Genomic DNA, 24,512 nt, shown 5'->3' with positions numbered 1-24,512 from the left:
CACTTAGGGCTTGTATGGAAAGTCACAGTGGTAATTGGATTTGGTGTAGTTACACTATCTGGCGTATTTGGTTGGCCATTAAATTACTTGATCAACTGGTAATTGAGTGTAATTGGCAAGGGGTAATTACACACTCCAATTCTCAGGGAGGGGCTATGAATTGTTGGTAATTACATGGTGTAATTACAAGCTGCTTACTTTTTATTTCTATTATTTATTTTTTGTTTTAATTTTTTTTATTTTTCTTATCCTAAAAATTTCTATAGACCAAACACGATTAGCTTTGGCTAAAAACTTCAAAATTGATTTTCTTGAGCTCTGGGAGACCGTTTGAGGTGATTTCAAGACTGGTTGGTGTGTTCAGGAAGTTCGGGATTATGCGTTAGAGTGCTTAGGAATTGTCGTGGACCTCTTGTTTGAGGTAAACTTTGCCTCGAAGGGTTGTCAACTCTCTTTATTTATGCTTAATTTGTGAATTTATTGCATGTCTGTGTTTCGTGCTGTTTCGAGCCCCGAATTGTGTCCCGTTTTGGGGTACGAGTCCAGGGCTTAAACCGACCTTTTTACTAAGTCAATTTTGAAATTTCTGGCTCAAGTCTCACATTTTCTTTTTGACTCAAATTTTGATACATTTCTAATTAATGTGTTTTTGGTGTCTAAGCGATCGTGTTGACGTTGTGATACTATTTTTGATAGCGTGACAACGTTAGGAGGCCGTACAACAGAGAAAAAGCTCCAGACTTGTGAATTTGGAGCGCGCAATCTGCTTTGAGGTAGGCTATAATTTTTCGACCTTTAGATTGAGCTTGACAAAAAGTAAATACATGTTGATTTGTGTGAATTTGGGTTGGATACATTAATTGTTGAAGATATACTTCTAAATTGGATAATAGCTATTAAATAAATAATATATCTGCAAATTGTAATTATTTTAACTATAGTTATATATAGTAAATACATAACACATATACTTGCTACACCATGAAATTGTCCAAATATTTTCATAACCAACGCCTCTAATACCACCAAACTTTCCGGAAAAGGAATAGATATTATCAAGCAATTAATTAATTTCGAAAGAAAAAAAAATCCTCTTGAAGCATTAATCAAGGTGATACATAATCTACATTTTACAACAACCAAACATAATTATCAAATCACATATCAATTAACTATGCTCAAATCCCAAATCAAGATTTGGCTTATATGGATCATTATTCCAATGTGAAGTTATTTCTAAAATTATTAGCGAAAATTCCCCATACAAACAATAATTCCTCAGGGACTTGCACAAAAAGCCGCAGATCACACAACAAAAAAACAGAAAGATTTTTTTTCCGATAATACAAAAAAAAATGTCTCAATTTTCTTGTGACAGATGATCTTTTTCAAGAAGATAACACATTTTTAACCTCAGAAGTAACTTCCTTTGGTGGTTTCTCAGCATGAAGGCTTGCAACAACACCTTTGGTGGAATAATAATTGATTACCTGCATTATCAAACAATTGTAAAAGGTCACACATAAACTTGACTTCCTTTTGCACGCATAACGCAGATACAAGTAGAAATATTTATCCGTCATATCATAAAATGCTGATACGAGCTCATATAGCAAAGTTTTTCATACTCAAATGGATAGGTTATCGTAAGATACTTGTGCGTCTATTGCTACTCCGTTAACTGCCACAATTGTTAATCCACTATTTCACGGTCAAGTAATTCTACATCTTTGTTTCAATAGACACTTCAAGCGCACTCAAATAACACATCTTAATCAGAATAGTTATCCTACTGTCGAGGATATCAGAAGTAATTGTTGTCTAGAAATAAGAACTAGATAATTTTTCTTCACAGTTAAAAACGAATTTTAAAATCCTGAACATCCTTATGGTAAAGTATAAAACATACAAGTTATAATACTAAGAGAAAGTAAGAATGAACTGTAAATACAAACCGGCTCAGTTTGACGGTGAAATGCGTCTAGCCTTGATTTGAGAACCTCAGCAGTATCATCTTTCCGTTGAATTAAAGGCTCTCCAGTGACCTGCATGCAGAAAGATACATCAGTAAACCGCTCAATGATATTTTTGAATAACTAATATCATTGATCATCTTTAGCTACAACATGAATTCAAATACACTACTGTTTCTTCACAGGAAATACTAAAGAACGACGGGTCCCGGATTAAAATTTGAGATTCCGCATTGATTTTGATGATTATTTTTCCTTTACTGTGACTAGGTTGTTCTATGTTAGTTTGAATTTATGAACTCCAAATCGTTAATATATCCATATACACTGGCAAAGGATATCGGCTGTACGCAATTTGTCCATTACATACATATCTGTGCCCATGCAACATAACTGAAGGCTTGAGACTGTCTCGACATCTTTTGTTTCCTTTTTGTTTGTTTTGAGAAATCGAGCTCTTGATAGGGAAATGGTTAATTGTTGGCAATGTTTCTAAAAGCGAAAAGCACCAAAAAGCGACGAGGTTTATACTTGTAACAAATAGCCAGAAGTAAGCACAAAGCTTCTTTGACATAAAGCGCACAATTTACGGAAAATAAAAATATATCCAACACATATTAAGTTAATAATATAATAATCAAATTGCAATTAAAATTACTAATTTCAGCATCAAATTTATAGTTATGCCAACATCAGTCCTAACCTCTGAGAGTTGAGATTCAAAAAATTGACAGCTTCTCTTTTGTGGGGTTGTTTGGTAGGGTGTATAAGAATAGTGCTAAATAGGGTTTATCAATAATACTGACATTTGTTATGCTAAGAACACTGTTAATGCATTGTTTGGTTTGGTGTATTAAAAATAACATGTATTGCATAATTACTAAAACAAACTATTTGTTTACAAAAATATCCTCCACAAATATCGTGGAGAGGATGTGGAAATGGTTTTGAGGGGCAATTGAGTCTTTAGCCCTTCTAATGCATGCATTAAAAACTCTTGCATCGCTAATACCATAGTTTTTCATGTATTAGTTATACATAGCAATTTTGTTGATCGGACTTTTCAAAAATATCGACAAGTACATGTCGGATCCTAGAAAAGTAGTTCATTTTCGAAGGATCCGACACGGAGTGGCATCCTTTTTGGAGAACCCAAACAGCATAGCATAGCATAATCCCAAATAGAGTGTATAATGCTTCTATTAGTCATACATAGGCTGAAAAAGTGTACCAAACAAGGTGTTGGTAATATACAAAACTAATACATGCATTATTTTCTCTAATGTATCCTTACCAAACAACCCCTATGTGTCTCATTGTTTTTTTTATAAATGTAAAGTACCTATGTGTGTCAATGTTTTGAAGCACCCATTTCTCTGAACTAAGGCTGGGCACCGGAACGGGTTGTACCGGTACCATTCCGGTCCGTTCCGGTCCGGTAGTATTCGGGACGGGATGGGATACATTGAACCGGTACACGGAACGGAACGGTACCATGATTTGGTACCGGTATACCGGTACCGGTTCATCCCGGTTCATTCCGGTTCTGTTCCGGTCCGGTCCCGGTAAATCATTTTTAATTAAAATAAAAAATAATATTTTTGTCATTATTTACTTTTATTAGCATTTCTTTTATGTTTATTTAATTTTTTTAAAATTACAAACTTAAGTTATTTAACTTACAAGTTATAAGTATAACTTAATAACTTATAAACTTCAAAAGATTCAAATCTTTAAAACTTATAACATAACTACATAAGCTCAAAAACTAAAAAAAAAAACTTTATTAAACTTAACTTACAAACTTATATACGTAAAAATTTTAAAAAAAATCTTTAAAATAAACTTAAGTAAAATTATTATAAATTTTAAAACTTAAATACTATAAACTAATATAACTTAGAAAAATAAAAAAACATTCGAATTTTCGTAATTCAAAATAACTCAAAAAAAATAATTATTTTTTGAAATAGCTATATGTGCCGTCCCGTTTATCCCATCCCGTTCAATTCCGGTCCATTCCGGTCCGTCCCGGTTCTATCCCGGTATATAGTGGGACGGGATGGAACTGAGCCTCCATCCCGGTAGTTCCGGTCCGGTTCATCCCGGTACCGGTCAACAACCCGGTCAAACCGTCCCGTTCCGGTCCGGTACCGGTTCGTTCCGGTCCGGTGCCCAGCCTTACTCTGAACTGCATGGCTTCACCTAGAAAGCGATAACCCCTCCCTTTGCATTGCTTCATTACTTAACAGTTTACACGACCAAGCAATGGCTTTTACAACACTGATCCCGTTGGAAATGTAAGACATAAGACCAACAACTAGTTTTAAGCCAAACTAAGCCATCTTACCAGGTACTTCGTTGGAAAACTTTAAGGGTCAGAAATTACTGTCCTTCAGCTAATTATTGAACAAGTTAAAGGTGCCTTGAGAAAGAACTTCCTAAGCAAGTAAATAAAATTGGGAGACTCATAATAACGCGTCTAAACTCCCCAAATATTATTTTTAGAAACTAAATAAGGAAAATGGTAGTTAATTACCACCACTTTCTGGTTTAGGAAGCTGAACTCCCAGAAAATTTCTCCGCAGTTTAGAAACAATAGAGAGGTCAATGTTAATTACCAACAAGGATAATTTGTTTTCAGCAAATGTATGTAAAGCGATAAAGAAACTACAGCCACTAGAGGTATGACAACCATACTTTGCCATTCACACAGAAGACAATCCGTAAAACTAATGGCAACTTAGCAAACTTACATCATCGACGCCAGGGACTTTTGGGGGTTGGAATTTGGTGTGATAAGATCTACCACTTGAAGGGTGAATCCATCGGCCTGTGATCCGCTCTTCCAAGATTGCATCATCAATTGCAAAATTGAGCACCTTATCAATCTTGGCCCCCTGCTTCTGAAGCATCTCATCTAGCTGTATCACGTCACAATGAAAAGTAAGACCACTAATAGGATGAGAAGTCACGATGCAAAATTTTCATAGTTTTGGACAACCTTTTCTGCTTGAACCACTGTCCTTGGGAAACCATCAAGAATGAAACCTTTTCGACATGAAGGTTTCTTCATTGCTTCATCAATTATACCAACAACTAAGTCATCAGACACAAGTTCACCCTGTAAAAATCACCCAAAAAGGACATCATTCACCAAACAGAGAAAAAGTACTTGAAATAACATTACGAAGTTTGTTGCCCATCCCCAAAAACTGACTGCCACTTACATTGTTCATAGCCTCCTTGGCCTTAATCCCGAGTGGAGTTTTAGCAGCAACAGCAGCTCTGAGCATATCACCGGTGGCCAAATGGCACAAGCAGTATTCATCCTTTATGATAGGAGATTGTGTACCTTTTCCGGATCCCGGTGGACCTGCCATTAGTTTCACATTGTTAGCACTAGCTTTGAACTTCACAAATCACTTCATCACCACAATTGATAACAATATTTTTTCATTCAGTATCAATGTAGAACTCCCTGAAGGAGTAGATATCATGAAAATTTGAACCGAGAACTGGCAACATAGCAATGTCAAAGAAGCCAGGTGAACACTTTGTCAACAACATCAATGATTTGCAAGGAGAATATTACACGAGATACATATTATGAAACATTTTGCGCAAGATTGTGAAAGTGTAAGTCAAAAAACAACACTTGTTCTTGATCTTGCATTTTAATACAGTAGCTGCATTTATAGAACTTCCCATTTGTGCTAATAAAAGCACAAAATTAACAAAAATAATTGCTTTAAACGGATTGAAGCTAACTTTTCAACAAAAACAAGTTTCTGCTGCCCATTTGGATATCAACGCAAGCTGTAAATATCAGTGTTTTCAACAGCAAAAAGTGCATAAAAACAACAAGGTCCATGGAGTTCAGGACTTCAGGTGAGAAATGAAGCACTCAATTTACAAAAAATAAAATAATACCAAAAGTATATGAGTTTTAGTAATATAACAATCAAATTGCAAAATTAAAAAACTAATTTCAACCTCCAATATACAATAACAATCCAAACTATTCAAAGTTGAGATTCAAAGAACCAACAGATTCTCATTTAAATCACTTTGTACATATTGTTTGAAGTGCACACTTTTCTGAATCACCCATGACGCAATAACTCCTCGTTTTGCATCGGTTCATCGCAATGATCTGATCTATCCTTTGCTAGGTACCAAGTAGTGTTTGACGCATAAAACACCAATGCATCAATTCTAAACTTTCTAAACTAGTTGGGGTCGGTGGTGTGAAAACAAGAAACTCAAAATGGAAGCTTTCTTCATGCTCTACAGCCTTTACTCAATTTTATTTTAAAAGATGCAGCTTTATTCATTTGTACACTGCATTACCAAATTCATCCAGCTAAAATACTCTGGCACATTCAATAAGATACAGTTTAAAGTCCCCATCAAGCAAGTATAATCACAAATTAGGTTGAATCCTTTGATACAAATCCTATGTATCCCTTCATACTCTATTCGTATCAATTTCATTTCAATACTAAATACTCCCTCTGTTCCAACTAACCCGGAAATCTTTCCACTTGATGTCCAACACTTTTCAATTTCTATGCAACTTTCACACCTTCAAACATTCAAATTTTAACTTTAATGCAGTATTTTCTCAATCAAACTTACATTCAACCATTACTATAATATATATATTTTTCAACTATCACAAATGTAATATCTAAGTCAAATTAAAAATCATATGTAACTAGTCCAATCCCACAGAATATCAACAATTGTTCTTCTGACTGATTCTTAGCTTAGAAAGAAAAATCACAAATATATATGCTATACTGAAAGAGGCGAAGCGGATCCATTTGATAACAGTAAACGAATTAGAGTATTGAAAAGTTGAATTGAAGAAGTACCTATGAGAATGAGTCGTTTGTCAGGCTTAGAAGAACATCTCAGACGGCGGAGAACTTCAGACATGAGGCTTTCTGAAGGAACATCTTCTAATGAAGCAGCCATGCTTGCTTTCTTGTTCTTTCCCTTTGCGTGCCGTGCCTACAACACTTGTTGTAATGGGATTTTGGGTTTGGTAATGGTATTGGTAGGTACACCAAACTATAGATACACAAAAATGACTTTGTAATAGAGGAATAAAATAGTAGAGCAAAGTCAATGACGGGTTTTACACACAACCTCTGTCTTGAAATTTGGGCCCTTTCTATTCTCGATTGGTGGGCCGCTCTTCAGTCTACAAACCTTTTTTCTTATTTTCAAGGAAAAAGGATTAAATATGCCCCTAAACTATTCGAAAAGGTCTAGATATACCTCTCGTTTAAAGTTTGGCTCACTCGTGCCCTCGCCGTTCAACTTTTCGTCTAGATATACCCTTATGGGCGTTAAACGCCAAATGGAATTGCCACGTTATTTTTACATTACCACGTCATATTGAAAAAGGGTCAAATATACCCCTAAACTATTTGAAAAGGTCTAGATATACCCCCTTTTTAATAAACTACCCGACCCATTTTCAACAATTTTTTTAAATTTTTTTTTTTTTTGGTAAATCTCGAAAATGAGTAATTGACTAATAAAAAATAGGAAAAATATATAAAAAAATTAACGCCAAAAACTCACAAATAAATGTAGTAACCTTAAATTCAACAATTTCAACAATTTTTTTAAATTTTTATTTTTTCGATAAATCCCGAAAATGAGTAATTGATTAATAAAAAATATGAAAAATATAACCTAAAAATTCAGCATAAAGTCATTTTCATATTTTTTTATTAATCAATTACTCATTTTCGTGATTTATCGAAAAAAAATAAAAATTTTAAAAAAATTGTTGAAATTGTTGAATTTAAGGTTACTATATTTATTCGCGAATTTTTGGCGTTAATTTTATTTTTTTTTCATATTTTTCCTATTTTTTTATTAGTCAATTACTCATTTTCGGGATTTGCCCAAAAAAAATAAAAAATTTAAAAAAAATGTTGAAAACGTGTCGGGTAGTTTATTTAAAAAGGGGGGGGGGGGTATATCTAGACCTTTTCAAATAGTTTAGGGGTATATTTGACCTTTTTCCAATGCCACGTGGTAATGTAAAAATGATGTGGCAATTCCATTTGGCGTTTAACACCCATAAGGGCATATCTAGACGAAAAGTTGGACGGCGAGGGCACAAGTGAGCCAAACTTTAAACGGGGGGTATATCTAGACCTTTTCAAATAGTTTAGGGGCATATTTGACCCTTTTCCCTATTTTTAAAAGGGAAAAAATGACAAATATACCTCGAACTATCGTAAATAGTATGCAAATATCTTCTGTCATACTTTTACGATAGTTCAGGGATATATTTGTCCTTTTTCCCTTTTTAAAAATCTTTGTATTTTTTTTGTGGATAGGCGAATGAGATCGAGAAAGGGAGAAGAGAAGCGAGCGATATTGACAAAGAAATCTTACTTATTAGTATCATTGACTAATAAGTAATCTCTGAAGAAGAAATCTTACTGATACCATAAAAATTCGCTCACCTCTCTCCTCCCTCTCCCAATCTCGCTCGCCTCTCTCCTATCTCTGACATGTAGCTAGGAATCATAATTAACAAACTATAGTTATGAAACCTAATTAAGTTTTTTTTTTTTTTGGTTTCCCATCCGGTGTCCGGAGCCCACATTGGAGCCCCGACTAAATCCAGATTGCGCTCTGCAGGGCCCATTCGGGGGTGGTGCTCCCAACAGGATTTTCTTCATACCCAAGGCTCGAACCCAAGACCTATGGTTAAGGGTGAAGCATTTTCACCAGTGCACCACAACTCATGTTGGTGAAACCTAATTAAGTTATTTTTTGTGGTTATTTGCAAAATTTCCTCTTTTCTAAATAACTAATCCCTTTGTCCCCTATTAATTGATCATCTTATTGAAAATAATTATTCCATATTATTTTATCGTCTTACTAAATTAAGAAAACATTAATTAAATCTTTCCTATAATACATTTACAATTAATTTCTTTTGAAAGTTTTCACATTTGTTTGTAAAATTCTCAAAAAGTTTTTAAATGGGTGAATTAGTAAAATTATCTTCTTATTTATGATTTCTTAATATGTGTGTAAAAAGAAAAGTGATCAACTAATATGAGACGGAGGAAGTGATAGTATAATCATTAATAATATTAACCATGTTCAATTTTATTAAAACCAGTACACTACAACTCACGTTCAATTTTACCTTTTTATTGAACTAAAATTCAATCAATAAATGTTGTATTTTTTTTTAGAATAACTTTGTGATAGTGTATAATAATTATGTTATAATTTTTGTTTTTTCGATAATTTTGATAGTTTTCACAACTTGTGTAGATTTTAAGTTTATGAGCAAAAAATACATGATCAATTTTATTAAAAAGTAGTACACTACAACTAACATTCAATTTTACTTTTTTCTTGAACTTAAATTCAATCAATAAATGTTATATATTTTAGAATAACTTTACAATAGTGTATTATATTTTTATTACAAACTTTTATTTCTTTGATAAGATTGTATAGAGATATGAGACAATTTTGATAGTTTTCACAACTTATGTACGTTTTATGTTTATGAGCAAAAAATACTAACTCAAAAAATTCAAATGGCAAGTTCAAATAAAACTCCAACATTATTTTCATTTCATATGATTTATATCATAATTTTGTAGAAATCTCTCGTCTAGGATTAGAGAAATCAAGGATGTATTGATGATAAAAAATTGTTAAGTACATACTCCTTATATAGGGAGAGAATTGTAGAGTCCTAAGTTAAATATACTTAGAGTCCTACTACAATACCTATTACTACTACTACTACTATAATAATAATAATACAATTATAAATAATTTAATCCTAGTTGTACTATAATCTTAATCGTAATCTAATCTGAGTCGTAATATAATCCTAATCAATATAAGTAGTCTAATCCTAGTGTGACTCTAACTCTACAGTAGTGTTGTAAACACGTGTGTTGTAAATACATCAGTCAGCTTTGTTGGACTTGTTCCTTTGACATGTTCCAGTCATCAGCTTCCTTCATTTTCAACAAATTTTATATTGTTATTTTATCTCAAATGTTCAAACAGCTCTTATTTTATTGGAGGTTGTTTCATGTGTTGTAAAATATAGGGAACGGATTGCCTTGAATATAAGTTGAGTGAAGTCATTGTAGGATAGAATTGAGAGTTGTATCACTTCATTTTGGATTTGTTTTTTTTTAAAATAATAGATTATTAAAATAGTGGCGGTAAATGGGTGAGTTGGATTAAATTGGGATAAGTTAAAATTGGGTTAAGAAAAAATAAATTGTAATTCTCCATTTTAAGATGGCTTTGAGTAAAATATGAATTGGGTAAAATATAAGTCAGACCCATTTTTAGTGATTAAAACATGTGCTCCAATTTTTAGTGATTAATAAAAAGTATTTGTAGAGCAATTTGATAGCGTTGTTTCCCACCCAGTGATTAAGAGCCTATTTGTATTGACTTAAAAATTTGTCAAATTTACATTTAAATCATTTTTAGTCTTTGAGAATGTTTGACAAAGTTAAAATAACTTAAAATAAGTTTTAAATGACTTAAAAATGTTACTTTCTGCATTTTTTTTCTAAAATAATTATGTACTAAAAGTGACTAAACTCTACTAATTTATTTTAATATAATGGGCGAAGTGGTATAGGGAAACCAAATTTTAAACTTGGCCCTTTATTATTAACTAAATTATTTATCTGAAAATTACAATCATATTAATTAACTATAGTTAAATGAATGGTTCGAAATTACCAAAAATAACCTTCTTAATCAATACAATATGACTCCTCAATTTAAGGTTAAAAAATTCTAATTTCTAACAACCAAATGTGAATTAAATAAAAAAACAAACAATATAATAAACGCAATACCAAATTTAGAGTTAGATTCTTACTCCAAGATAAAATGAGCCATTCTTACTCCAAAATTACCAAAATGGAGCTACCAAACTCGAAAAAAATCTATTGTAAAGAAAAGTTATAATTTATTTAGTATGTAAATAAAAGTTATAATTTATATCATAATATTTAAACCATTTATACTCTTATAACGATTATCCTCAACAACATAAAATTTATTATTACTTTAAATCATTTTCCACTTTCCATTTATATTCACCAAATTCTTTATTTTTTATCAAATTTATTACCAACTAAATTAACCAACAAATGGCTCATCGTAATAATCTAGGTTCATCTTATCGGTCATATGATCGAGAACTACAAGTTCAACGTGACAAGATTGACCGTACTATGTGAGATGATTATATTTAAGACTCTACACCTTATGTTCAATTTTTTTTTTATTGATTAAAGTTTGATCAATAAATGTTGTACTTTTTTTTAATAGCTTTGTGATAGTATATTATGTGGTTTTTTTTATAAACTTTTGCTTATTTGGTAAGATAGTATAAAGAATTGAGACAACTTTAATAGTTTTACAACTTGTGATTTTTTTATGTTCATAAGAAAACCTACAACATAAAAAGTCCAAATTGCATGTCCAAACAAAACTTCAACTTCATCTTATAATTTCATATTGCATTTCCAAACACGCCCTTAATATCTAATTGAATATCTTTATAAAGACACATATTTAATTGAAATGTGGAAATTATTCTTCAACAATCATACGGTAATTTATAATTACATTATGACAAATAAATAGATCCTTGTAGTCACTCCCATTATTTCATATTAATTGAATTTTCGGGACTTAATTCATTGTTTAAAATAATTGAATTTTTCAAAGTTCAAGATGAGTGTTTGAATTTTTCTTCTTCTATCTTTGCCATTTTCTTTGATGAAATTTGATATTTTCTAGGAGATAAATTGCACTACTTACAAAGTTATATTTAAGATTTCACAAAGGACAATACAGTAGAAAAGGGAAAATGCATAAGTACCTCACCAGCCTATGCCCAAAATCCCTGAGACACACCTAACCTTTACTTAGGCCCTATTACCCCCCTGAACTTATTTTATATATAATTTTCTACCCCTTTTCGGCTTACGTGGCACTATCTTGTGGGCCCAGTGCGTGTTGACAATTTTTTCAAGGATAGTGCCACGTAGGCCGAAAAGGGGTAGAAAATTATATATAAAATAAGTTGGGGGGGGGGGGGGTAATAGGACCTTAGTAAATGTTAGGTGTGTCTCAGGAATTTTGGGCATAGGCTGGGGGGATACTTATGCATTTCCCCTAGTAGAAAATATAGTTTTAAATATGTCGTTGAATATTTTTCTTAATAAGTGTATATTCCCTCACAATTCAGTTAATATGGAATAGAGAGAGTACTATCGAGTAAAAATGACTTTTCAAATAGAGCCTTAATGATATGATTTAACATATTCGAATAAGACATTGCAATTTAAAATATTAGCGATAATATTAAAATATTATCTACACATCACATATATACCAATGATATTGGATATCTCAATAGTCATTCTATACTTTTATTGGTTATTGAAAAAAGAGATGCATTTAGGAATTTGTTAAAACCAAGTAAAATCCTGATTGATATGATATCCAATCAAAAGTAACATTGGGTTTGGTACTTTTTTTCTTCTTCTTCCTTTTGAATGAATTTTAGTCTATGAAAAAGCCTTTTTTTTTCTTAATAATTTATTATACTCTGTTATTATTGATGCTTTGCGAACTAATTTCAATTGGCTATAAGTTCTTTTTCTTTGGTTGAAATCAACTTAGTATTTTTCAATATGACATGGATTTGTTTAGTTCTAGCATGTTGATGTAAGCTATGTTGTTCAGACTCTCCAAAAATGATGACAAACTCATTTCAGATTCTTAAAAAATGTACTACTTTTGAAGGATCCGACACGCACCTATTAGACATTTTTGAAAAATCCGAGCAACATACTATGTAAGATAGTTTGAAGATTCCTTACCTTCATATTTCTTCTTAGTTTTCAACAGATTGTTATTGGCTTGTTTCATGATGTTTCCTAAGGGTGAAATACATGGCTGTCAATGTCAATTGCTGGATATGCTCAGTATGCTTCCTGTGAATGTGATTACTAGTATTCTTATGCATTTGCCTTTACGTGATGTTGTTCGGACAAGCATCTTGTCGAAGAGTTGAAGATACAAGAGGCGCAAAATGTCAGAGTTGAAACTTGATCAAACACTTTGTGATACAACAAAGGGAAAGAAATCACCAGCGATTCAATTTGGCAACATTTTCAAGCACCTTATGGCCCATCTTGCAGGACCAATTATGAAGTTTATCATTGATATTACTGGCCTTGAAAGTTGGCATGTTATTCATGAGATGACATATTTCCTCTCTAGGAACGACATTCAACATCTTTTGCTTAAGCTTCCGTTGGGTTGTCTGTGCGAGTTGCCCTATTCAGTTTACAGTTGTTTGTGTGAAAAATAAAGATGATTTTTTTGGAGGTACAAATAATCCTAAGATATTTAGAAGAACTTTCTAGAGTTATGTAGAGTAGTACCTTAAGCACTTGATGTATCTAGGAATTGTGTAGATGTTCTAGAGAAGTAGATATTTATAGTGAATTATAGAAAAATGTAGATTCTTGTTAGATAGTTAGAAGATAAGGTCATCTAAAATTTTCTTGTAGATCTATCTAGAATAATTTCTAGAAGCATCCCTACTCTAGTATAAATAGGGATTGCCATAGTCATTTGTAAACAACACAAGAAAACCCAAGAACAACTCAAATTTAAGAGTCTTCTTCCATAAAAAAGTTCTCCTTTCTAGCTTCCCCTTTCTTAGTTGAATCTTCCGATCTTAGTTAACGATCCTGTGCTAGTAGAAGGGTTCTCCGGTTATACTTTTCTTCTGCTATTCTCTACAGTTTGGAGTTGAAGCACTTGTCTGTCGAAAATTGTCCTATATTTCCTTCCCTGGCCTTCAAAGGATTTGATAAGTTAATTAGCTTGGAATTACGTGGCATTGGAACTATTTCCATATTTCTTGAATGTTTGATCTCTCATTGCCCCTTTCTCGAGCAATTGTTGCGGCATAATCTTTTAACAGATGAACGTGTCATTGAAATTAATGCTCCCATGCTGAAATCTTTTGAATTCACAGGAAATTTGAGTTCTATTTGTTTGAAAAATATCCCTCTTTTGGAAAAACTCTCACTTACGAGTACAAATTCTTTTGTGGGGGTACGAAGGTGTGAAGTTGCCAAATATTTAGACAGTTTTTCTTCTCTACAGCATCTCCACTTGAACAACAACACTCTTAAGGTTAATTTCCTTTATAACTTCTCTTTAACTTATATTTTTATAGATGAAACATTGTTCGGAATTTGACTAATCATATTTTTTGCCTTTTTCTTCTTAGTTCTTGGTTGCTAGAGCAGGTGTAGTTCCAACAAGACTTCCTTTTAACCTTGATTATGTTAGACGTCTTTACGTATCTGGTATTAATCTGGGTGAATTTGATGCGGTCTCATATTTTCTTTGCTTGATAAGAAGCTTCCCATCATTACAATTTGTGCAAATTGAGGTCTCACAAATGTAGTGTATCGACAATTTTTCTAGGGTTAACATTGCGAATCGAAAATAAGTTTCATTGTTCAATGCTACAAACTACTTCATAATTATTCTTAGCTTTAGTAGTTTATTACTTTCATAGAGATTTATGAAGTGTGAGTAAGATATTCTTACGAGAGCTACGTTAATTCAAGGTTTATTTTATTTATTTATTTATTGAAAAGCAGGCCTTGCCCAATTTATTAAAACAAAAATGATTATTTACATGACTTGAGCAAAAAAATGACCTAAGTCCATTTCCAAAAGAGTAATAAACCAATTGATTTCTTTCTCAGAATGTGTCACGTCCAAAATACTAGAACTTATAAATTGTTTAATCCTCTTCATCTCCACAATAATTATTCATGGCACCTCCTAAATTCTTTCTAATTTTTTTTTTTTGAGAATTACTGAGTCAATCTACATGACCACTGAAATTAAATTATAGTTAATACAATGTTCCACAGAGAGGGGGAGCTCAGTGGAAGTTCGTGGGTTTGGACTAACCCAATAGCTTTTTCTTAGACTCTGTATTTGTATTAGAATATATATATATATATATATATATATATATATATATATATATATATATTTGTGTGTGTGTGTGTGTGTGTGTATTTAACTTGTGAACTATAAACAAAATTGATTGACGGTTCAATTATCAAATCTTATGCTAGAGTGACCACATCTAGGCTCTCACTAGATTTGCTGATGAAAGTGGTCTCTTACTTGTAATATGTGTTTCCGGACCTGAGAACCTAACTTCCATTCTACCATTTGAAGTCTATGTGTCTTACACTTCTTATTCTTTAATTACTATAATTATTTTTTATCATTGAAATCTATAGTAGGGGTAAGGATAACGTATTCATCACGTTAAAATTTTTGTAGGATGGTGTTGTTGTAGTGCATTAAGATTTTTTCGTATGAATTGTCTTTTTAATGATTGCACACATTATGAACATGCTCATATTCTTATTTGCTTGACAAAAGAAATTAAAACTAGAAAAAATAATCGTTAATAAAGACTTGGCGCTGTCAACCTCCATCTAATAGGTTGAGCCAGAGATACGATAGATAATTAACTTGACACATGCTTACGAAACTATCTAATCTACATTCAAGTGCAAGAAGAACTTAGAGTGTAATTCTTTTAATTGAGCCGAGAGGCTTTACAAGACTGATAGATTCACCGTTTTGTACAATAAATCCACACGAATGAGTTGATAGGAATTATTTGTTTGAATTTTGATATCCAAGAATCATAACTCTATTTTGTCTTTCATTCATCATATAAAAATCATAGTATAGTACATTATAATAAATCCCCATTAAAATTCCTATTTTAAATAGTAATCATTAGATTGGATTTCATTTACAAATTCTAAGTTCTCTCACCATGCTCTTTGTGGGATTCAATCCCAATCTTGTTGGGTTAATATATTTTTCTAGCGTTCAATTTGTTCCTAATTGAGGATGTAATTTGGCGACATGAAAATTTTGGCACTATTATAGGGGAGTGAGGTTTAGAGATTATATTTTTGTAGAATTTCATCGAGTGATTATTATTTCATAAGTTACTCTGGTTGTTGTATTTAACAAATCTTTAGATGCGGTCAACAAACCTGTGGCTAATCAACAAAGGGAATTCAACCGCGGTAGAGTTTTAATTACAAATAAAGAAAAATAGAGAAAAAATAACAGATGGATTTAAAGAAGTTCGGCTTGGCATAATCCTCCGAGCAAAAGCAAATATAGTTTTTCACTATGAAAGAAAAGAAGAAGTGTAGAATGCTTTGAAATCTCCGACTACATCCCCTATATAGAGATCTCAAGTATACTCAAACATATAAGGAAAAGGTTCTCCCAATCCTAGAAGGACAATGTATTCATTTTCCAAATCTATTAGGGAAAAGGGTCTCCTAAACCAATATGAATTATGAATTTCCTAAAATATACTGAGGAAAAATCAAGACATAATTAACAAATCTTCCCCTTGGCTTTAACTTTTTTCAATAGGAATAATGTCTTTGTGCCTTTCCCTCAGCCCTCGAAAGGGCTTACTGAGTACTATACAGACTAATCAAGTCTAGGCAATGCCTAAGCTAATTATGATGAAAATCTTACAAAAAATACTTTATCACGAACACTTGTAGATGATGTATTCCAAGTGAATTATGTGAGGTTATTATTCTCTCAAACCCTAGGCTTCCAGAGTGCAACATATAGAAGGAAGAGAAGATACACTAAGCGGAGCAGCTATGGCACACAATAATTTAAACTTTCTCAAGTCAATAGATGACAATGATTAAAGGTGAAGAACAAAGCCAAAAAAGCTTAGAACTAGTGTTTAATTAGGTTGTTGTCGTTGAGTTTGTAGTAGGAGTGTTATTGAGTTATAACATTTCTAACATGTAGCTACAAATTGTAATTAACAAACTATAGCTATGAAGCATAATTAAGCTATTTTTGAGTGACTATATGCAAAAAATCCCCATATATATACTAGTTTCACGGCACGTGCATTGCATGTGTGTTTCATATAAATAGTATACAGTGTTGTCAATAGAATTAATATTACTAAATTAATATTTTTAGTAAATAATTATATTTGAAAGAACATATGACAAATGCTTTGAAATGATTAATACATATTGTCATAGAGTTAGTTGTATTTTGAGATCAAAATAACCAAATATCATTGAAACATTTCTAAATATATTCATTCAAAGTTCTAATATGGTGATAAAGTGACATTTCTTTAGTAGTATTAATTTTACTTCACTCAATTTTGTAAGCAAATCTAAGCGACAAAATTTTAAAAAAATATCCATACAAAAATGTCACCAATAGTGTTTCCTCTTGAGGTTATGAACTGTAACGACCAGGTTCCGTCGTTATAGACAAGCCAATGGGAAAAGTTTTTGGGTCGGAAAACTTTTTCGTAGTAACTTGAATTTCCCAACCTAGTCCAGATTTGGACAAAATCAAAATCATTAAGGTGTAGGGAAATTTGGTAACAATCATGTGATTTATTTATGATTTTGATTACATGGGTAGTTAGATAAGTCGTTAAGGAATTCGTACGACTTTAAGAAATTGAATTCGGGTGAGTAGAACTCCCGAAATCGATCTTAGCATGAACGGTATTTTCTGAGCATTGTTGGTTAAAGGTGTGTTGTGAAATGGGGGTCTTGGAATTATTAAAATAGCTCACTGGTTCCGTGCAAGCTGCTGGGGCGGGATTTCTACCGCCAGGGCGGGGCCGTTGTGGCGGGTTCGATGCGATATACGGTAGTAAATAAACCCCAAAACGTCTTTATTCTGCACTTTTCGATTTTTAGAGTTATGGAGCGAACCCCAGGCGACTCTTGACAGTTTTTCACCATTCTTGAGGCTAAAAGTAAGATTTTCACTCCTCGAATCCATTTTTTTGATTCGTAGAACGTAATAGAATGAGTAATTATCGATGGGGGATGGTTTTGAATTGGAAACCATGGTGGAAAAAGCCCTAGTTTGGATACTTGGGATCATGGGTATGACCTAGTGTTCATAGAATTGTTAGCAATCCAGGTAATTAGTGATTGTATATTGATTCATGTGTTATTATGCTTGTTTGTAGACCAAGAACAAGTGGAACGAATCCGAAAAGGGAAGGATCCGGTTTCTTAGGGCTTCAAGCTTGTTTCGAGGTAGGTAATGGTTGTGATTCTATGATTGTGTGATGTATGTTTGTTCTTGCTTCATTATGATAGATGTTTGTATATGAATGTTGCATTATTGATCACACTTGTTGTAAATGAGATAGATGAATGATGATTGCCATGAAATCATGACTTAAATGTATGATCTTGATGATATACTTGTGATTGTGATTGTGGTGTATTGAATGGATCGGTTGCCACGTTCTGGCATAACTAACTTGGATCGGTTTTCACATTCTGGTATAATTATGGGATCGGTTGCCACGTTCCGGCATAATCATTGGATCAGGTACCACATTCCGGTATGGTAACTGTTTGGGTTTGGGTTCCATGAGAGGACTAATGCCTTGCCATAATTGTGTATTTTGAGAAATGTAAAGTTGTTCGTTGTTCGTAAATGTTGATAATATTGTATATGTTCGATATATGCATATGATTATATTAATGCATTGACTGATGTATGTTGCACTTAGTGGGATAGCCACATGATCCTACCAGTACAATGTGGTTGTGTACTGATACTGCACTTGCTCTTTCTTTGTTGAGTACAGGGCATCTTCAAGCGGCTATTGACAGACCTTGCTTAGAAGATCAGTGATCGTTCGAATTCAAGGGTGAGCCGTTTCTTTCGGGTTGTCATGAGTTCTCTTTCGTCTATGTCCACCATTTCAGACTTAGACTTTTCTAGTTAGTTATTAGTTCATTAGTTTGGGGTTGTATCCCTTCTTGTTTAGACTTGTTGAACTTTAGATGTTTTGGTACATTGACTTTCAGGTTCTAGGTTATTTCTTCCGCATTGTTTAGTTCGTTGTTAGATCTTTTGGATGTTTATGGGAACTTCAGTTTTTAGCTATTATTCCTATTTCGTATCCTTAAATGCTTTAGTTTTTGTTTTAGTTGATTGGTTTGGGTTGTAGTAGTGGTTCTTTCATCGGAGGGTAGTGTGGGTGCAAATCACGACAGTTTGGGTCGTGACATGAACATAAATGATGGACACCATTTAAGTACAATTTTTCTCTTAAATATTCATTCTTGAAATTTAGTATGTGCATGACACTAATAAGGATTACCATAAATATTTCAATATTTTGTCTTTATACATAATCTATCTTTTACAAAATATTAGTACTCAATTAATGTTTGAGTATGACTATCATAGAGAGGTAATTTTACAAAAATAAAGGGTACTTTGTTGTTATAACGAATGATGGTCAAATAGAGGTTTGAGTGTATGTAAAATATTTAGCTTGACCAATACTTTGTTATATATATATTAGTAGCATAATTTGATGTCAATAAATGAACAACATCACATTTGGTAAAAAAAATAAATTCAATTCTTTAAAAGTTTCTACCTTAACTTTATAGAATTGTAGTCTTCTCCTTTTATTGCTGCATACATATTATATAGTTGTTGTCTAATGAAAGTATCTAATATCTTATAGAAGTTGTATTGTGATATAAAATATTAAAAAATTTTGATAATAAAAATTAATTGATGAATAAAATTTAAAGTATTATTTATAGAATCTTTAATTTGATATAAGATTATTTTATGATCAATCACTATTTTCTTATCTATTTTTATATAGCTAGCAAGGAGTGCATCTTGTGACATAACATTTTCTCAAATTAAAATGAACATAAAATATCAGGAAATTCACACTTAAATAATTTCATATTCATCAATATAAATATAAAAAAGAAAAAATAAATGGAGTAATACTGTCACGCCCCGAGCCTACACCCTGGACGTGGTCGACACTCAAGAACCATTGTTAGCCCCAAGCGAACCCTTGGCCTGACTTACTTACTCAGCGGAAGACTTTACTCAAGATAAATACTTTTAAAACAATTAAACTGAACTGCTCAAAATATAACTTAGAATATATTATAATAACATTCACTGCCAAAGTGGCAACTCAAGTCTCAACTTAACTGAAAAGGAAAAGTAAAGACTCATGAACTAACATCACTAACTTTGTCTATGAAGCCTCTAAACAACTGAGATGGACGTCGGGACAAGATCCACGACATTCTAATGAATTAAAATACTGAAAACAATAAAAAAGATCCTCCGAAAACCTAGGAGGCTCACCAACTGACTCTGAGTGCTCAACTGGATTAACGAGGCGTTGGATGCTGATCCTGATTACCTGCTTCTGCATCATAATAAGATGCAGGCCAACTGGCATCAGTACATTGAATGTACGAGTATGCAAGTTGGAATTCTAAACATAACTTAAGCTTGAAAAGAATCCGAGAGAAACACTTACCTTGGCTTTACTCAACTCCTGAATAACTTAACTCAATATAAAGACAACTTAGTTCGTTAAAGAAAATGCAATAACAAACTCAACTTTACTCATTTAATAAAGTACTATAGTTTATGTGGGAGTTTCTCTAACCGATAACCACCACTATGAGCCTAAGTGGTGATACAACGTCTTGCCCACGCTGCCAGAACTGTCCTATACTTTGCCGTCATATAGAACGCTTAACTAAGTGGTAGTCTATGCTAAAAGCATCTAAGGAGTCATCTAAAAAGTATGATCCATTACTACCCATGATGGCTACATGGTTTATGGAGACGTCTGAACTCAAACTCGTCCCCATATCAATGGTCAATATTACTCCCAAAATATATTAGCTCATATGTTTGTAAAAACAAAACTCTTTCTTTGGTTTGAGATAATTACTCAAAAACTAAGCTTAAAAGCTCTCCTGGAAATCTCAGTTTCCTTTTTTGCTCAAATGTGAAAACATTTTAACTCTTGGGAATACTTAGTTCCCGTATAATCTTTGAAGATTGAACTTTACTCTTTACTGAAAATTAGCTCAAAGGCTCTTTTGGAAATCTCAGTTTCCTTTCTTGTTTAAATGTGAAAACATTTACTCTTTGGGAATACATAGTCCCGATATACTCTTTTGAAGAAATGCACTTCAAACTTTACTCTTTACTCAACTCAAAACTCAAGTCTTAAAACAAAGTTAAAACATTTGTAAAAGACTTTTGGAAAACTTTATGAACTTCTCTTAACTTGACTCTTGACTTGACTCTTAACTTCTCTTGACTTGACTCTTAACTTTCCTTTAATTGAATTATGGATTCAAGGATTGTGATTTGTGATAGGAAAGATCTCATGATGTTTAGGAATGATTTAGATAGCTAATTATGAGAAATGATCAAGAAATCACTGCCTGGAAACTAGTCCGCGACGTGGAGGTGTATTTAAATTTTGGTCACGAAAATATTTTTTGAGGCAGAGAGGTCCGGGACCCCTCTGCTCCGTGAGGATGAATTTTTCGAAACTGAGGGGTAGGTCTGAGACGCGGTCTGGGGCGCCAGATTTTCTCAATTTTTTCCTTCTTTCGTTTTCCAGTCCCAATTCACCCAAACTCTACTACTCTTCTCAACTTTTCTTTAGATTCAGATACCCAACATGTATACACAAAAATCTAACTCAAACAACTCAAGGAAACAACATTTTAACCTCAAGGGACTCCTCAATCTCAACCTAACTCAAGAACAAATGCAAATTTCAAGAACACCATTCAAGATTTATCAACTTTCAACTTTCTAGAACAAAATTTGATGAAATAAACATGATTGGTGCGTGGGTGAACAAAACCAACACTTTGAAAGACTCACATACCTCGTAGGGATCACCCCTTGACGAAATCCACAAGCTAAACCTTCAAGAACGATGAACTTTGCTCTTTCTCCACTTGCGTTCTTTCTCCAAAAACCCTAGCGTAAATTTCCAATTGTTTAAACTGAACCAATTCAGTTTAGACCCCAATTTAATTGCTAAAAATGAATTAACTTAATTTGGTGGTGAAAAGACCATAATGCCCTTCTAAAATCCGGATTGGACTTTCCTTATTTGAACAACCCAACTTCCAATGGGCATAACTCACTCATACGAACTCGGAATCGCGCAAAATCAGTGGCGTTGGAAATATTATTCCAAGATATTTCCTACGATATTTGGAAACACACCTAACTCATCCTGAGCTAGGTGTTATGGTCATTTGAAGTTGACCAAAAACTCAAACTTAACTTAACTTAACCAATTTTCCATGTTTTTATTATTTCCAAAAAATCACTCTTTCTACTTCTTGCTCTTTCTAGTTCTTTCAATTTGCGAGATGTTGCAAATACATAACCAATGAATAAGGAAGACGAAAATATATGTTCATGCTATACTCACTATAGTGTTCCATTTGATTGAAATATCTTGCCACCAACACTTTACTTTTTCCGTTCCATTTTTTCTTACATATCTATTAAAAAATAATTATTATCATGACTATTATCATATTCAAAGTAAAAGTGAAAAATTATTTTTGAAATAGTGGATTATATATCAAAACTAATAATTCAATGGATAACGTTGATGCCCGTTGTTTTAGCAAATTTAGAAAGAAACACCTTCGTTTGAGGGTAAAAGAATAAAACATGAAAAAACAAATAAGAAACATCTCACCCAAATCATGTGACTTTTTTTATATTTGTTTATTATTATAGTTTTTACCCACAACTTTTAGTCATTGTTAACTCATGAAAATCAAAAGAAAAAATACGACTGTGAATTGATGAATGATTTGCTACAATTTCTTCACCAACTCTTTCTTATGTGGTACCTCGAGTTTCGTTGAATTTTGAACTTAATCAACTGTTGCAAATAACCCTTGAGATTTTTTTAAGAAGAAGAAGAGTAGAAAACATAAAAAAAAATCGTACTATAAAAGTGAGAGGAAACCCCTCTATTTATAGCTAACAAATCGTAGTATCGATAGGTGCTAATTGTGCCTTATCAGAAAAGTTACAACCTTTTGAAAAAGTCATTTCTCATAGGAAAAGTCACAACCCTTAGGAAAAGTCATAACTCATCGAAAAAGGCACAATCCTTTAGAAAATTCACAACCCTTAGAAAAATCACAACCCTTCGGAAAAGTCACAACTAATCGAAAATGTCACTACCCGTCAAAAAAGTCACAACTCTTTGAAAAAATCACAACCCTTTAATGTGAAAGGGTATCTACTTTTAATACAACTAAATTAATAAATATAAGAAATTGAGTATTTTTAATTGGGGGTATTATAGTAATTCAACATTCAAGTTTGAGAGTTCATGCTTTTAATGTAGTATATATATATATGGGAAAAATGGGTTAAAATCCCAAAATGGTAGGCCAAAAATCAACTCTGAAGTCACTTGAGCGAACACATGTTCGCTTAAGTGAACCTCGCTTAAAATGAGGGTCTCACTTTCGAGAACCAGGCTTCGCTTTCACAATCATCGCTAAAGCAACTCTGATTTGCTTAAGCACACCCCGCTAAAATATGGCCTATCGCTTTTGCAACCCAGCCTTCCATAAAGCGAAGGTTGCGAAAGCAGCTAAGTGTTCGAGAAAGCAAGGCCCGCTTTAGTGAACAACCTCTAGCTAATGCGAGCACACTAGACATCAGAAAATTCAGCCAACAACAAAATCAACGAATGGACCCTCGAGATTCGTTCAGAATCCCGTTCACACATTCCAATTATGCAATCTGACTAAACTCGATGTTCTGGACTCAATGGAACTATCAAAATACGAATTTGAGATCTCCTTGAACTGATATCCATGAAAGTCACAAGAAATGAACACAACGTCTAAATGGCTAAAACAAGATCGGGACCTTTGAAAATTCATCCAAGACCTCACCTAGGCCTAACATCATCCCCCGAATCTAGCAGAACTCCGGGAATTCCGATCCGAGCATTCGAACCCCGAATATTGACCAAAGTCAATCCAAATGCTAAAATCTCAATAATTTCCAACTTAGGACCTCAAATCCTCAAAAAGACTCCGTATTTGAAACCGACAACTCCCTTAGACTGATATCCACATTTCGGGACTGATGAAATCACCAAAATTCCATTCTGACACTCAAAGCTCCCAAAGACATCAAAAACCACTTTTTAACAACTTTAGCCTTTCAAAAACAAAAAACATACATAATTCACAACTTTTTACTTAAATCTCAAAACAAATTTCAAAATCCAATCAAAATTAGCTCGGGTTGATATCCGAGGGTAAAATGATAATTTTATGATTTTTAAAAAAATGACCAATTGGTCATTACATAAACCATTACAAATATGCATTTTTGAATATTCTAGATACTCCCAATCTATCAAGAACATATTTTAAATAAGTATACGAGTCTATTGATAGACACATTATTATACTTCCATTCCGAACTCAAAAAGTCAACCCTAAGCCTGCCAGGTCA

The 24,512-nt window shown here is 32.9% G+C and overlaps 1 protein-coding gene across 1 annotated transcript; it reads right to left on the bottom strand.

Moving 5' to 3' along the window:
• Nucleotides 1-1,321: 1,321 nt before the first annotated feature.
• Nucleotides 1,322-7,058, bottom strand: LOC125817292 (adenylate kinase 4). The gene is made up of 6 exons (XM_049496836.1): nt 6,854-7,058; nt 5,204-5,349; nt 4,978-5,097; nt 4,730-4,897; nt 1,956-2,045; nt 1,322-1,490 (listed from the first exon to the last, which is right to left on the bottom strand). Exons 1-6 carry the CDS (start codon nt 6,954-6,956, stop codon nt 1,389-1,391), a joined length of 729 nt encoding a protein of 242 aa, XP_049352793.1. The 5' UTR covers nt 6,957-7,058; the 3' UTR covers nt 1,322-1,388.
• Between the last annotated feature and the right edge of the window lie 17,454 nt (nt 7,059-24,512).

Source organism: Solanum verrucosum, unplaced genomic scaffold (genome assembly GCF_900185275.1).
Source record: "Solanum verrucosum unplaced genomic scaffold, falcon-dt-bn FXZP01000122.1, whole genome shotgun sequence".
Taxonomy (NCBI): Eukaryota; Viridiplantae; Streptophyta; class Magnoliopsida; order Solanales; family Solanaceae; genus Solanum; species Solanum verrucosum.
The sequence above is the reverse complement of the archived record's forward strand: the minus strand, read 5'-3'. Positions and strand labels throughout refer to the sequence as shown.

Bases quoted from the DNA above. Each gene is read 5' to 3' on its own strand.
- LOC125817292 (XM_049496836.1), bottom strand. From the start codon at position 6,956: ATGGCTGCTTCATTAGAAGATGTTCCTTCAGAAAGCCTCATGTCTGAA. The intron at 2,046-4,729 runs GTAAGTTTGCTA...TTCTGCATGCAG, and splicing joins AAGTCCCTGGCGTCGATGAT to GTCACTGGAGAGCCTTTAAT. The intron at 1,491-1,955 runs GTTTGTATTTAC...TTGATAATGCAG, and splicing joins TTCACCGTCAAACTGAGCCG to GTAATCAATTATTATTCCAC.